This window comes from Ursus americanus, chromosome 16, assembly GCF_024610735.1.
Source record: "Ursus americanus isolate L20-20 chromosome 16, mUrsAme1.1.p, whole genome shotgun sequence".
Lineage (NCBI taxonomy): Eukaryota > Metazoa > Chordata > Mammalia > Carnivora > Ursidae > Ursus > Ursus americanus.
In genome coordinates, this window is record NC_142142.1 from 25,537,644 (window position 1) to 25,553,398 (window position 15,755).

The 15,755-nt window shown below is 33.0% G+C and overlaps 1 protein-coding gene across 5 annotated transcripts in view; it reads right to left on the reverse strand.

The window, feature by feature from the left end:
- The window catches only part of CNTN5 (contactin 5), a 1,325,220-nt gene that overhangs the window by 154,855 nt on the left and 1,154,610 nt on the right, over positions 1-15,755 (reverse strand). For all 5 annotated transcript variants that reach the window (XM_045790825.2, XM_087868224.1, XM_045790823.2 and 2 more), the window contains 2 exons: positions 12,916-13,043; positions 10,354-10,529 (listed from right to left, as the gene is read on the reverse strand). In XM_045790825.2, the coding sequence (XP_045646781.1) occupies positions 10,354-10,529; positions 12,916-13,043 (304 nt within the window). The remainder of the gene's footprint in view (positions 1-10,353; positions 10,530-12,915; positions 13,044-15,755) is intronic.

Here is a 15,755-nt window from a genome sequence, read left to right on the forward strand (position 1 = left end):
CATCCTTCTGCAGGTTAAATTATATCTCCTGGATTCATAGATACATGTAGGGTACTTTTTAAAAATAACAGAAAACTTATAAAAGGTATCAGTGTTGCTTCAACATGATAACTAGAATCCATTGTGTATTTCTCTTTTATTACCAACTCCTGTGGTTATTTCCAAAAAAACGTCCAATTACATTTAGCACAATATCAAAAATATTTAAATTTTCACGTGAAGCAAAATGAATAAAACTATTGATAACTTATGTTCTTTATAACTTTAATAGAAGTTAGAAACTTTCTTTGATTAACAATAATAAAAAAAGATTTAGATTTAGATAGTATAGTTGACATTTGTTTCTAAGTGACCTACTCTTAATGGCTGGTCTTTAGTTCATCTACTCCTACCTTTGCTGATCCCTTTAGCAAATCTACAAATATTTATTTATTCTCTAAGATAATTTCTTCGGAAGAATTGTTGTGACCTTTGTACTCTACATTCTTTGCCTCATCTTCAGCAGTAAATGTAACATAATGCATCTCAAATCCATTTTGAGAGAATGTTCAAAAGACTAAAAGGAGAAATTGATAAAACTGGGTTCATACACTATAAAATGATACAATTACAGCAGCCAGAAGAGTGAGTTTAATGGGAAAACACACCCATAGAACATCTGAAGAGGCAAGTATGGGAGGATATTTTAAGATGTTTTTCATTTCATCTTTTGTAAGAGGATTTTTTTTTTTAACAATTTGGTGATTTGATCTGGGCAGAACAGAACATATGATTTTAATGTTTTAATAGTAGTCTAATAAGTAAGGTAAAAATAGCCTGAGTTGCCCAGCTAAAGAGGTAAAACTATAGAGAAGAAACAATCTCTTTATGTCTTCAATTTTCAAAATGACACAGTGAAGAATTACAGATAGTTTTCATTCTTCATATCTTTGTTTTGAAACATCAAACCATATTTGGAACAGCATTCATGGCAATGAAGTTTTAAGCTCAAAGAAGCTTAAATGATAATGGTGGCTGTGTCATAAATGTGACCGTGTTGCCCAGAATCTCAGCAGTGAGGCCACTCAACTCTCACCCTTCCTGGGGCTCAGTGCTTTATTCATATATTACTTGCTTGACTCACAATGTTGTTGTATGAATTGAATGAAATAATACATATACAAGAGGAAAGATAAAAGTTCTCTTCATGATGTAAAAGTCAATTTATATATTTTAGCCCAGGTCTTAATTGGATAACGAAACTGCTTCAATTTTATTCTGAAATGATTAGTTAAACATTAAAGAGTCTGATTTATAGGTTTGCCTTTAAAAATATACATAACAGAACATATTTTTGGCAAAGTTACAGGCGATAGCTCATGACGGTAAAGTTTACAAATATTAGGGGAAAAAATTGCATAGTATAAATGCAGCCACATAATCATAGTATAAACTTTATAGGAGTGAACGATTTTAGATTAATATAAACAAATATTCCCAGCAATGAAAATAACTGACCCACAAATTTTAAATCAAATGAAGGATATTTACTATAATTTAACACTAACCTTACTGAGAAAGTAGGAAATTTAAAATATTATATCCCTTTTCTTCTTTTGTGAAAAACAAAACCACAAATAAAAACAAAACCAATCTCTACATCACAGGGTATTTGTGAGAAGTAAATGAAATAACATCTGAAAAATTTAGCATGCTGCCAGCTTTCTTGTAGGAATTCAGTGGATGAGAGCTATTATAATTAGTTTTATTATTAGTCATCTCTGTTTCCAGTGCTTTCTCAGTGGTGGCATTTGCCGTTATGGCGTCTCAGGTCAGGATTTCAGAGAACAGTCTCTGAGATGGAGACTTCAGTAAGGAATGACTTTGGCATCAGCATTTGTGGAAAAAAATGAAAAAAGTAGAATTGAGCAGAGGGGGTGTTTAACTATAATGGCTTCATAGCAAAGGTCTCAGCTTATCTTTTATAACCATCCCTAATCATTCATCATCCTTACACTTCGGCATGGATTGGAGAGTTGGGGCATAACTTGGGTCAGATATCTCTTTTTGGACAATACACCAGGGTATCTGCCACAATGGCTTACGGTATCCTTATGGTTAAAATGGACACAATTAGTTTGCCTTCCTAATGCTATTCATTTAAGCAGGCCCACAAATCAATATGAATATGAAAGAGAAATAAATACAAGAAAACAAGAGGAAGACAGAGGTATTCTAAAAAACTGTCAAGATTTGAATAGCATCCTCTTAAAAAATAAATAAAAGCAAACACCGTGTGCAAAATTGGAGTATTGAGAAAAGAAGAGTATTAGGCTTTGATGATAATTTAGGTACTCATTTCAGTAATTTGACTTGAACATTTGATACACCTGGAAAACTACAGTTTTATGATTTAAAGAGACTTTTATTTACTTATTTATTTTAAGCTGCTTAGTACCTATATAATTTATAAAGATATTTGCTGTATTATAAAAATAAGTCATTATTAGATTGGGACAGGGAAGTAGTTCCAGAGTCAAGATCCATTGATTACTCATCAATGTACAGTTGCAGGACAATTAATAGAAATTTAGAGTAATAATGAATAGATACAATGGAAATTCTGAACTGAAACTCAAAATATTTGGAGTGTTATTTTGTGTGAAAATTTATATTAGAAGTTTGTTATGTATGTTAAAAAACTAGTAAGTCTAAGTAATTCATTATCAAAAATGGTTTAGAATTAGGTGAAAATTTATTTTAATAAACATCACTGAATCAATGACATAGTTGCAAAAACCTATTGGGGTCTACAGATGGTCACATTTCCAAAGAAACAGGCACTTTATTCCAGATTAAATTCATCTTTTGGTTGGATTGAAAACAACCAGGTGGTGCTTGAGTGGCTCAGTCGTTTAAGCGTCTGCCTTTGGCTCAGGTCATGATCTCAGGGTCCTGGGATAGAGCCCCACATTGGTTATTTCTTCTCCCTCTCCCTCTGCCTGCCACTCCCCCTGCTTGTGCTTTCTCTCTCTGTGAAATAAATAAATAAGATCTTAAAAAAAAAAAAAAAACAACCAAAACCCCCCAAAACCCAACCAATCCAAGGAGAATGTAATATTACAGAAATACAGTCTGAGTTAACACATGCTTGGGATGGAAAAATAATTGTGGAGAAAAACAACACTTCCAAAAAGAAAAAATTATGGAGTCCTAAACAGTCAAGCACTTTTTTTTTCCCCCAGGTAAGCACTTCTTAATTGCTGGAAGTAGTGAGTTTATAGCATATTTAATTTCTGGAGTTTACAATCCAGGAAAGCGAATTTTATTAAGAGGTAAGGAGTGTTTTCTATTTCTCATTCCTCCCTTTCCCAATCCAATAACTTGAAATATCCCATCTGGCTCTGATGAGAATCTCTAGAAAGTATGGTATTTTATCCCCTCAGAGATCACAGAACACAGGCTATTGATCGGATTTTTCCTGGCATGGCCTACACTAAAATTGCCTTTCTCTTTTAAGGAGCTTTATTTCACTTTTCACTCTCTGTCAGAAAAACAGTAACAAAAAAGTAAACTTGTAGTTCTTCACTAAAAAATATTGAAGAGAAACCAGTAATTTTTCATATCACCCATATGCTATGAAAATGTATCATAAAGATAAAACAGCTGTCAAAAATGAACCTTTAAAGAAAAAAGCACTGTATCTTCACAATACCACACCCAGAAGTTTGTTTTTGTGGACTATATCTAAATGAACAGAGTGAGGCCTGTGATTTGGATGGCTAAAGCTGTCTTTTTATATGTGTTGATGGTGGAAGCGTTACCTGATTTTGCTGCATTTGACCAACTATGAAGAGACTCACTTCAAATTTTGCTTTGTGGGACAACCTGCCAACCGGAGTAAATGGAGGTGGATGATCAACATGGTGTTACCACTCAGCTGCGATCCTGGTGGTATTGTGACCCACAGATTACTCAGATGATATTCCCAGGACCTAGGAAGTGTCTTCTAAGAATCAACTGTCGTAGAGGTCACAAAGAGAGTCACCTTTTATTCAGTTCTAAATTTTGCTCAAGTGAACATCCAATTTTGTGTCAAAAATGAAAAAGCAAGGAAATAAACTATTCTGTTATAATAACAGGATTTAACAGCATTTTATGCAGTATTTAACTATATTAAAAAATCTCTGAAATAAAGCAATAGTTGGCTAAGCTGAAAAAGTGCTTTACATCAAATTATTTTTTCATTCAGCCAAGATTGACTGAGTGGCTATTCTGTGGACATCCATAGTGCAAAGTAATAAAAAATAAAACAGCTTATTAGCTTCTGCTTTTAGGGATCCCACAGTTTAGCTTGTTTCATGACTATATAAACTATTATAGAATAATAGATTTTAATGGCATATTCTGTTTATGTTCATAGGACTATATGGCACATATACACATACTAAAAAAGATGGACATTCTTTTTTTGGTATGGGAACGACTACTACTTTGAAAGGATAGTGAGTGTGTGGAGGAATTTTTCTCTGCACAGACGAACAGGGAGAATGGTGTGGTATATTTTCCTAGAATGGTCTGAAAATTCTAAGGCCTTTAAGAATAATCTCTCTCCTTCTTAGAGACCAAGATTTGATTAGTGATTATTCTGTCTTATTAAAATGACAAAGTGACTTCTTTTGTTAATTTAGATGAAAGATTAAGAAAGAAGTCATAAAGCAAATACGTGCCAGTCAAATGTTTACAGCCGAGAATAGAAAGCTGGTGGATTACCAGGATGCTGGGATTCACAGCAACACAAAGATCCAGGAGGCAAGTAATCAAGTGATGAGGAAGGACTAGCCCTTTGTCAGGCAGGGAGAAGCTAGGGCTCAGAGCCCAGGAGGACATACTACTTGAAAGTACAAATATTAGTAGTGAGTAGAATGAGCCGAAGAAAATGTGTGCCTTTGATAGAGTTACTGATCTTCTGCCCTTTCATACATACCCTGATTAGTTACAAAGGCCTTCATGATTTATACCTGCTAATATGATGAAGAAGAGGATGCAGCCAATGTTTGAGAGGTCCTCAGAACTTTGTGTCTTAGCAAGCCCTGGCAGTGTGTCTGATGATTTCATTCATTTTTACAACATTAACATTGATCCATCAGGAAAGAGAAAGGTACCAGTTGAGCACTTACTGTCTTCCATTCTGAGACTTTTACAATGCTTAGGAAATAGAGGTTAATTCCCAAGAAGATAAGCTAGGAATAGGAGTAACCATAATAGGAAGATTGACATAGGCTAGAACTATTCAGCTAATGTAAAATCCTTACAACATTAAAGAATTTGTATTCAGGTCCCTTTTTACGTATCTAATATTCCACAAAAACCATGAATATGAATCAGGTATGTTCCTTTATGATTCCTATGCTTGATATACAGATTATCGTATTTACTCCTATTTTTCAACACTCTGACATTCAGATCTGGTTAATAATGGAGTGGACTACTTCATAGGAGTGAGTTCCTCATCACTAAAAATGTTCCAGCAGACACTAATAAACTACTGATGGAGTATCAATTTAGGACAAACCCTATAATCTCCAATATTCCTCACAGCCCTGAGATACAATATCTTTTCCCATCTTAGGTTGCATTTCTCTTTCTTCTTTTCCTACCCTAATGAGGTCTAGGTCAGGTAGCACCTACTCCTCAAATAATATTACTTCATATAATTGTTATGAGGAATTGATAAGCTATTGTGTGTGTGTCTGCATATAATATATATGTATTATATATATATATATATATTTTTTTAGCTTAGTACTTGGCATATAGTAGGTGCTCAATTAATTCTTTTACTTGTTTTCCTCCAAAGTGATAAAAATTCACATTAATCTGTTTCTTTTCTGGCCTCCAAGAATATTTGGCTGTAATAAAAAAATAGTAAATTTTTACAGTCATATTTTTCTTGAATTACTTAATATTCTATGTTATCTTTATATTTCTTAAAGACTAAAACCAAATCATCCTTTTATTTTTATTTCCCACAGTTTATAGACAAGGGATGATCACATATGATTAATGAATATGGGAAAGGTAAGCTTTATAAAGAAGAACCAATAAATAATGTAGTTTTAAAAAATTACACAGTATTTAATCTTGTCACCCTAATTTAATATTCATGTGGCTTAGAAAAGTCTTATGTTTTAGTTTCCTCATTCAAAAAATGGGGTCAAATATCCCTATTATGTCTTCCTGGTTATATTGTTACAACCAGAGAATTGGGTAAATATGAAGGACCATTCAAATAATGCACTTTTATTTGGCTGTTCATTTAGTTACAACTTAGCATGTTCAGAGAATTCACAATGGAAAGAGCAATTCTTCTTTAACAGACCATCCTGATTACAAGTGTTTGAGTTACATTATAAAGATAAAAAAAATCTTACATCTCTAATGAGCAATTAGGAATTTCAAGTCTATGAAAAACAATGGGTCACTACAGTCCTCCATTAAGACTGCAGCTTTGGGGCTACCTGGCCATGTTCAGGTGCTATCCAGACATCCTGGGAGTATTAAGAGGTTCTTGCAGACCTCTGACCAACATAAGCAATTACATCAAAACACAATACAAATGCCTTATTTGCATAACCATAACCATATAGGATGTTATTAAAGGCCAAAGCTAGTAATAGTCAACTCCTCATTGCTTAACCAGAATGAATATAAAATCCACAAACTGTTCAATCCCTGCTCCTTAGAGCCGTCTGAATTGTCTTCTTAAAAAAACAAATCTGAATCACATGAGTCCCTGCTACATTCCAAATACAATTCCAATTCCATGGCTTGAAAATCAGTGCCTTTTACAAAAAGATCTCTGCTGCTTTTTAAAAAATTTATTCAAGAGATACTAACTTACTGTGTAGTATGTGCCCTCACGGTGCTGTCAGGGCCAGTGGTTCCTCACTACTCCTGAAACATGCTCTAAACTCTTCTGTCTGTCTTTGTTTTACCTACTTGCTCTGTCTAAGATATAGTTTATTCTCCTCGCCATCTGGCAAAATCCTACCTATCCAGGTCAGGTTCAAATTCCAACTCCTCCTGCCAGCCATGTGCACAAGGTCCTCTGCTGACAGCACTGTTAAAGCAGATCAGGAGCTCATCCTGCAGCCTCTCCTTTAAATTGTGCTCTCTTACGGGAGAAGGGCTGTGTCTTTTACTTTGATCCTCCACAGCACTTAGCTTGTAAAGCTGAACTGAAATTAAAATCTTAAGAATAGCCTCACTAATTTGCCACATTTAGTTAATTCATATCATTGCCAAAAAAGTGACTTGGGTGAATTGGATTAAATGTTTATATATGTACTAATGGATTGCTCGGACTCTTTCAACAGCAGCTTTAGTAATTTGTATTCATTTCAAATCAATCAAATTCTTGGATTTGTAAAACATGGAGTAAATAAAAGGGGCAAGGGAAATAGAAACATTTTCATTATAGATGTTTTAATTTAAATTTCAAGTAATAGCTATTATTTTTTTAACCAGATTATATGTTTATATACTCACTATCTTGTAATACAGTCTGAAAGCTATTTTATTTAAAAAGAAAGTGTATGTAACATTGTATATAGATGTTATGATAGCTACACATAAAAATCTGTCTAGAGCTTTATCTAAAAAACAATGACTATGTAAAAAGACGCCAGTACAATTAGTTGAAAAATAAAGAACTTCATTAAGCTATATTTTGTCATCTACAAGATGCTAAATATCAACACCATTGGTACTTTTTCCCCTCAGAGATTTGGTTGTTTCAGTTGACACTGCTCAGCGTTAATGTTAAAAAGTATACCCCCCTTTCTTTTCTGATTTACCCCTCTTCAATCACCCACTGGTGGGTGAGGTCCCAGGGTAGTTAATCCACTCAAAGGCACACTCTTCCTGCTTGAGTCCCTGAGTCTTTTTGGCTTTCTTACTCTGCTCTGTTAGCCTAGACCCCTCAGGTCCTTTCAAGGGCTCTCCTTTGAAACTCAGAGTCCGCCATAGAACACCTCCCTTCTGACCTCTGTCCTGTCCCTCTTATTCCCAAAGTCTTCAGCTGGCCTTGCAAACAGAAGATAGCCCACAAGTCCAGAGGCCTTCTCAAATCTCCCTTTTTTATAACACTTTCATTTCTCCTTCTAAAACATATGATTTGGGGAATAGAATGTTTTTTTCTTTTTCTTTCTGCCTTCTCAAAGTCATAAAATGGAATTTTCTCCAGTGTATGTCCTTGAAGCCAGACAAGGCCAAATCAGTGTTTGAGGTAATTGAGAGAAAGGGGAAGATGATTTCTTTTACACCTTGCAATTTTGAAACTTCCAAATATTTTAAAGTACATACACATTCTATTAATTATTCTAAATACACTAAAAGTGATGAATGCTAAATTACCTAAAAGCTAAATATTTTTTCACTTCTCAGTATGATTATTTGCTTTATTTTTTCTTCTACTCTATACTGTCTTATCACTTCTATAATCCAGAGCCTAATTTTAACATGGCTTGTAACTGTATGGGTTGCATGGAGTAAGGAGTCAATTTTGTAATACTTAAGGGCAAGAACAGCATATATGTAAAGAGGGAAACAGCAGGTATTATTAACTCCTAAACATATGAAAAAGATAAAAGGTATTTATTGCTACAAAAGAATGATATCAAACCAGAGTGGTAATTTTTAAGAGCTAGAAACAAGAATTCATATAATTTTACCAGGAAGATTAATTTCTCTGTTGGTATTTTAAAATAAAGAAGGGATATGTTTATATGGAAAAAAAATTTTTCATTTTACACATATTTTTACTTTATACATCTGATCACCCAAAATGAATGTTTACAGATAATCCTAAGAATATATATTTTTGATGGTATATTTTTTGTTTTCAAGTGTGATATTTTTGTATCACATTTTTCTGGTTCTGTTTTATTTGTTCACAGTCTTGAAGGAATTGTTAACCCCACATAAAGGAAAAAAGAAAGTCACAAATTAGAGGAAAATGAGTTTAATTTAACATGGTCTAAATATTTTACATTTAACATAACCATTAATAATTAAAATTATTTTATTTGGTTAGATGAAAATAATGCAGTTGGTAATTATTTCTTACATATACTCTCTCCCATTATTTTCAAAGTAAATCAGGATGAAAAGATAAATGTAGAAGAAAATGTTTAATTTTGGTCAAATCGGCAAATACAACAAAGATAGCTCATCTTTATTCTTCTACCAATATAAATTTGTCAAATTCTAGAGTGAGAAGGGAACCTTAGAAATTTTCTGGTGCAAGTCATTTACTTTACTTCATTATGAGTTTAATGCCCAGGAAAGCTAAGTGACTGGCTTTTTGTTACAAAGCTGATTAGGGATTGAGCTGGGACTTGACCCAGAAAATTCCTGACTTTGGGTATAGGACTTCTTTCACTGTATCATATTACCTGTTCATCTAAACTCAGCTTTATATATATTTAGTCTTACTACAGCTGTGGTTTTCTAGTGCTTCCCAAAATGTTTAGAGAAGAATAAATAGATATTAATAAGTATAGAGAAGCATTTTAAATTGGATTTGCAGGCATAAATTGCATTTGGATCTATCTCTTTTGCCCATATAAAAGGGATATTTCAGCCAAAATCTCTCTCTGTTACTCTAGTCCCATCATCCTTCTCTCTCTCTCTTTGTCACTATGTCGCTCTTTAATTAAACAAGAGTGGGGGAAAGAGGTCTTTTTTCACTTCTTTATTGAGAACACTGTTGTGTTCTATACTATAGGATTTGGTTCAAAAGATTCCCACTTCATTTAGTTGGTTGTCACATAGATATTACAAAGAAAGGACTTGATAGACAAGAAATGAATATATCTGTGAATGCTTATCGAAGGCTGGTGTGTATTTTTGACTATTGGTTACATGTTTAAACTCTGTCTAAGCTCATGTTTAATTCCTGTGCAGAATTAAAGAATCTCCAAAATTACTATTTCCTGAGGAGTAGGACAGGCTGACTTATTTCATTTATTTATTGAATCATAATTACTGTTAAGACTGCTCTAAGTAACACTAGTACATAACAATATAACATCTAAGAAATAATGTGCAAATATTGATAATATTAATCAAGTAAATAAAAGTGGGAAAGAAACCAGATTTGCATAATGAAGTATTTCCAATTTCTTACTGAGTTTTAAAAAAATACTTTCAATTTGATGTAACATAAAATGATGAAAGAAAGTAATTGTTTGAAACAAATTGATTTTTTTTCCTATTTTTCCTTAACATTTCATAGATAAGAAAGTTTTACATTTGAGTGTAAATTTTAAAAATTATTAGTACTCGACAAATAAAAATATATTAACTTACAGCCCTGATGCTTTCAAAATGTCCACCTTCTTTCTCGAAATCAATAGGCTGTCCTTTTAGTGTCCAGTAGAAAGTGACATCCAAACTAGCATCGTGAATTGCTTTGCAATTAAGGACAATGCTTTCTCCCACTGTTAACTCTGTTCTTTTAGGAGTAAGTTCTATTCTTGTAGGTTCTATAGAAGTAAAAATACATCCATTAACGCAATCAACACATAGTATTTCCCTGTATTTTATATTTTAAGTAATAGAGAAAAACTTAAACAAGGAATCTATGCAATGCAGTTGTCTAGATACACATCTTTAAGTAACCTATTATTAATTGAAATACTACCTTTTTGTATGCTAAGGCATTTTACTATACTTATGTAAGGGACTGATGATTTAAAAGTTACTGTTCCTCTTAAGAAGTAAACATGGACAAAAAAGACAGGAAAATACATAACGATAAGCAGCATTTGGCATTCCTGAAGAGGGAAAATTAGAAAAAAGAAGCTGTAGCCTCCCTTTCCACCCTGAAGCATCATTAAGTATAAATAAAATGATTTTTATAATAAAAAATGTTCCATAGCTAAGGAAGAATTCAGGTGAGATAGGAAGCACCTCCCCTCAAATTACTATTTGAACAGAGATAAAAATATAATACTGTTACTATACCAACTTATATTTGCTTTTTACTCTACAAAACCCTTTTATGAATAGAAAAAGCACCGCTAGCTGATTATAAAATACTCACTCTTGATAAATTATGGATCGTTTAGTTGAGATCCCAAATTAAGGCAAATTATTGAAGGGAAATTTTTTTTGAGAAAAAACATGTGTGTTTAATTACTTAATGATTCAATTAAATTTTTAAAAAATAGATACACTTTTATTGTGCTAATAATGTTGTACATCTAAGGGTTAAGTTAGTGATCAAATAATTGAAATATTATTTTTTTAATAAAGTAGGGGGGTGATGGAGATAATTTTGATTTAGTCTTTTTTCCTTATTAGATTCCTGATTATAGATATCTCGGGAAGACTGACACAAATTATTAAACATTAGGTTAATTTTCCTGTTCTAGCTCTGTTTTTGGCAATAACATGTCTTATGAACCACCATTCTTAACCACTGATAAGATCCTTTAATATGTGACATCCTTCCAAGCAGTCGGAGAGGAAAGAGTAATACCAGAAAAGGAATGTAAATATTAACATTCTAGAAGTCAGATATTCTGTGTGGCTTTCTAAGTTCTGGCTTCATCAGAGAAGACAGATAATCACAGCATATTGTAGTTTAACTTTGTGAGCATTGGAATGTTCCGAGTAACTAAATATTCCATTTAACTTGTGATTAACAGAACACTTTTTGGTTATTATTTCAAAAATGTCTGTGAATCCAACATTGCTTCATTATGACAAAGATTGTTCAGCACAATAAGACAGACTAGCAGATAGAGTTGGATTCCCATTATTATGCTATAAATGAAGGCATCATTTAAATTATCTTCCTTCCTTCTGTTAATGTTTGCTTCTTTTCTAAAATATCAGAGTGCTGGCTATTTCAATGACATTTTTATTTCTAAAGAAAAAGAAAACTTAACATTTCTATATTTTTATAGCCAGGTATGATTCACTATATAATATATGCCTACGTGGAAAAACTTGATTGAAGATATAGTTCAGCTGTGAAAAATATGTCTTTGCTAATTAATGGGATTTTCTGTCTAACATATGAGATTTTCTTAGTACTAAAAAATGATACATAGTCTCAAAAAATGTTCTAGGTCAAAATCTAGTTCACATTAGAACTAGAAAGCTAACAGAAACATTTAAGTGGAAATATTTATAACACTAAAAAATGACAGTGTTTAAAAAATTCCATTGATGTAAACACCAAAGAACAGGTCAAGTAACCGTTTATCTTTTTTTTTTTTTAAAGATTTTTATTTATTTATGCGACAGAGAGACAGCCAGCGAGAGAGGGAACACAGCAGGGGAGTGAGAGAGAAAGAAGCAGGTTCCCAGCGGAGGAGCCCAATGTGGGACTCGATCCAGAACGCCAGGATCACGCCCTGAGCCGAAGGCAGACGCTTAACGACTGCGCTACCCAGGCACCCCAAGTAACCGTTTATCTGATACACACTCTGACACCACACATTCATGTCGTCCTTCTGCTACTCCTTTCTGCCCCGGATCCCCGGTTGAAGTGAAAACAAAAGAATATTACTGATTGATGTTAAAATTAGTCTTGATAGAGGAAAAATATTTTTATACTGTTGGAATACTTTTAAATTTTGAGACATCCAGTAAAACTTCAGAAAGCTTTCTTTATGTCCTCACATATTTTGTTCAAAGCAAATACTTAAGTTTCTACCAACAAGGTGTTCTTTCCTTTATGGTCTTCTAAATAATGGAAAGGGACAATTTGGCTGTGTTAGTTCTATGTTTGTAATGTATCTTATCAATAGGAGCATGCACACACATATGTGCAAACACATTTTACATGCATATTATATTTATTAGCTTTCCGACAAAGCCGTGAAACTGCTTATAACACGGTTAGCCACATTTTCTTACCTTTTACAGATACTGAGGCTATGATTTCAGCAGAACCAAAGACATTCTCCCCTTGGCAAGCGTACTTTCCCTCATCTGACTTAGAAGCATTCAGGATCCGTAGACTTCCGTCTGGAAGAATAGCTATTCTGAAAATTATTAAAAAAGGTTTTTTTCCTCTTTTACTGCAAATCAGCTAAGTGGTAAAAAAATTCTGATGACGTCTGAAACCACCTCCAAGGTAATAATAAATAGGATAAAGGGATCACTGTGAAAATATGCAGTGATAGTAGAAATGTCTTACCCTTCAAGAAATTATGCAATAAACCCACTTAATATCTTCTTATGTTTAAAAGGGTTAGGAAGTTACAGGTAATTTTTCTTTTGACACCTCTTGACAGTTAATTTTAAAACATGTGGGAAAAGGTGACCCTGAATTTGGTTATTAAAATTTATATTATAATATCACCCAGTGTATTTTAAGTATTTTACTTCAAACACAGAGGACCTAAAAAATCAAATATAAAAAGAAACAGCATAAAAACATAGAGAAAGACAAGTACAGAACATAAAATTAATTGTATACAGCCAAGAGATGATTTATGGTGGTTTCTCTACAGTGCCACCAGCGCAGCAAGGGTATGAAAATGAGACCTGATACCTGATACTTGGGCTGTTCACACTGCACTTTTTGAATATAAAACATGATACCTGAGTTTGCATTTGGGCTTTTTTGAGACCTTTGTTAAAAATGGACCTTGAGTCTTATATGAAGGTGAAAAATTAAAGCATTATTAAAAAAATTTTTTAGAAGTTCAGTGAAAATGAGGTTGACATTTGGAATTGCCATATTATCTTGTGTATTCATCATCCCACAAATATATAGATTTCAAAGTTAATTAGTACTTTTGTCTTTTTCTCCCTTCTATGCTCCTGAAATATAACCCATTTTTTCACCAATGCATTCAACCTCTTCAAGCAACCTGAAAAGAAATAGAAATGGCTGTTGTGGTTTTATTTGATATGACACTAAGAATTTGGACTGACTTTTAGCAAAGAGGAAGTAACACGTGTTTGGTAAGAACCAGTGGACCTACTGAACTTAAAATCCTAAAACTGGATTTCCCTAGTTCTGAAAAGAATAGTTTATTCAATGGTAATATAATAATATTATATTATTTAAGAAAGAAGAATATGGGTTAAATATGTTTAGTCAACATCTTTCATGTTATTTTAAAATATGTATTCAATCTTGCCAATCACCCCAAACTGAGTTATTCAAAGCATTGAGCCTTGTTATAATTGGACTAGATTCTATGTTGCTGACTATTGCTTATGAATTTATATTTACATATTGTTATCAGTAAAGATAAATTTAAAAACATCATACTCTTTTCAATATACATCAAGACTGCTTTACAACTTATAAGAAGGAAGACAAACTTAGAGGCAAGCCAAACTAGGAACAGAGAATTTGCTTTTGTAGTTTATGTCTGGGAGAGATACTAACTTCAGACATTTGGTAAACCAGTGCCCTTAAAAGTTATATAATCCATTCAAGATGGTCGAAGCAAAATTCTGATGATTAGACAGTGCTCGTTTTGTATAAAAATGAAATATATTTATTCCATTTAAATTCTAAAGATACACATACTATAACAGGATATATTCGAAAGTAAAAAATTATATTTTTATAAACAAATAGGCAATATCTTATGAGAATTATAAACTTTATTGAAATGTAGCTAAATTATTATAATTTATTCAGCTCGCTAATATCTTAAAAATATCTGGATTTTACTGATTGGCATAAATGCTAATCTAGCAGGTGAGAAATTTGGCTTAAAATTTAGTTTCTTTAAAGAAATAAATGTATCTTAAGACACTGGCAGTATTTCAGCTCCTGATTTAAGATAAGTCGTTTCTCACTGACAGGAGGCAATATATTATACTCTCCTTTAAAGATAGTTTATGAACAGCCCTGTACTTTCGGCCACTTGGGGAATGAAGAATTTTGAACAGCATGGCGTTTTTATCTGTCAAGTGGCAGTGTCATTTGACCAAAAGCCTGTCTACTGATTCAAATTGTAAATCTTTATTGGATGAGTATATATATATATATATATATATATATATATATATATATATGTATATAATATATATATTAATGTAGAAAAGAAAAGACAGATGAGACAGTGAATGTGATTTACATTATAATGTCTGGCTATTACACATATAATTACTTAGATAACTGAATATTGAATTAATATTTTCTTGCAATTTTCAACCTCTTTGTGTATCTTCTTTCCTCTTCTATTATCATGTGTCTCCTATGTTTCAAATTTTCAAATTTGGGGATTAATTCTGCTGAGAAGTCCTTGAAACTGGAGTAGGGTGGTAAGGCAGTGGTGAGGTAAAATTCTCTTGAGGGTAGAGAGAGATTTTAGAAATGCAAACCAGCACTCTAGTATTCGGTACCAAATCATGTTTTCTGTATTATCTCTGAACTTCTCCATGAGTTTCTGCCTAGCCCTGGAGATGTCTTGGTTCTCATTTTGCACCAAATTACTGGATCTCTGCCTTATTAATCTGCCACAGTCTATCTAGGATAGCACCATGCTTACTCTTATCTTGCAAGGATTTATTGCTGACTTCTTGATGCCATCTTGATCTCCAAATTTCAGGGCCATTTTCTGGAATTCCATCCCATTTCCAAACTGGAAGCCCAGTTTGTGGACTTACCTATCAGATACCCCACAAACATTTTAGGTTCTTCCAAGTAGACTGCTTGCCTGGAAATACTACTTATTTACCTGTTGCCATTTTAGAGATCATGTTCTGACTTCCAGATTATATTTCTT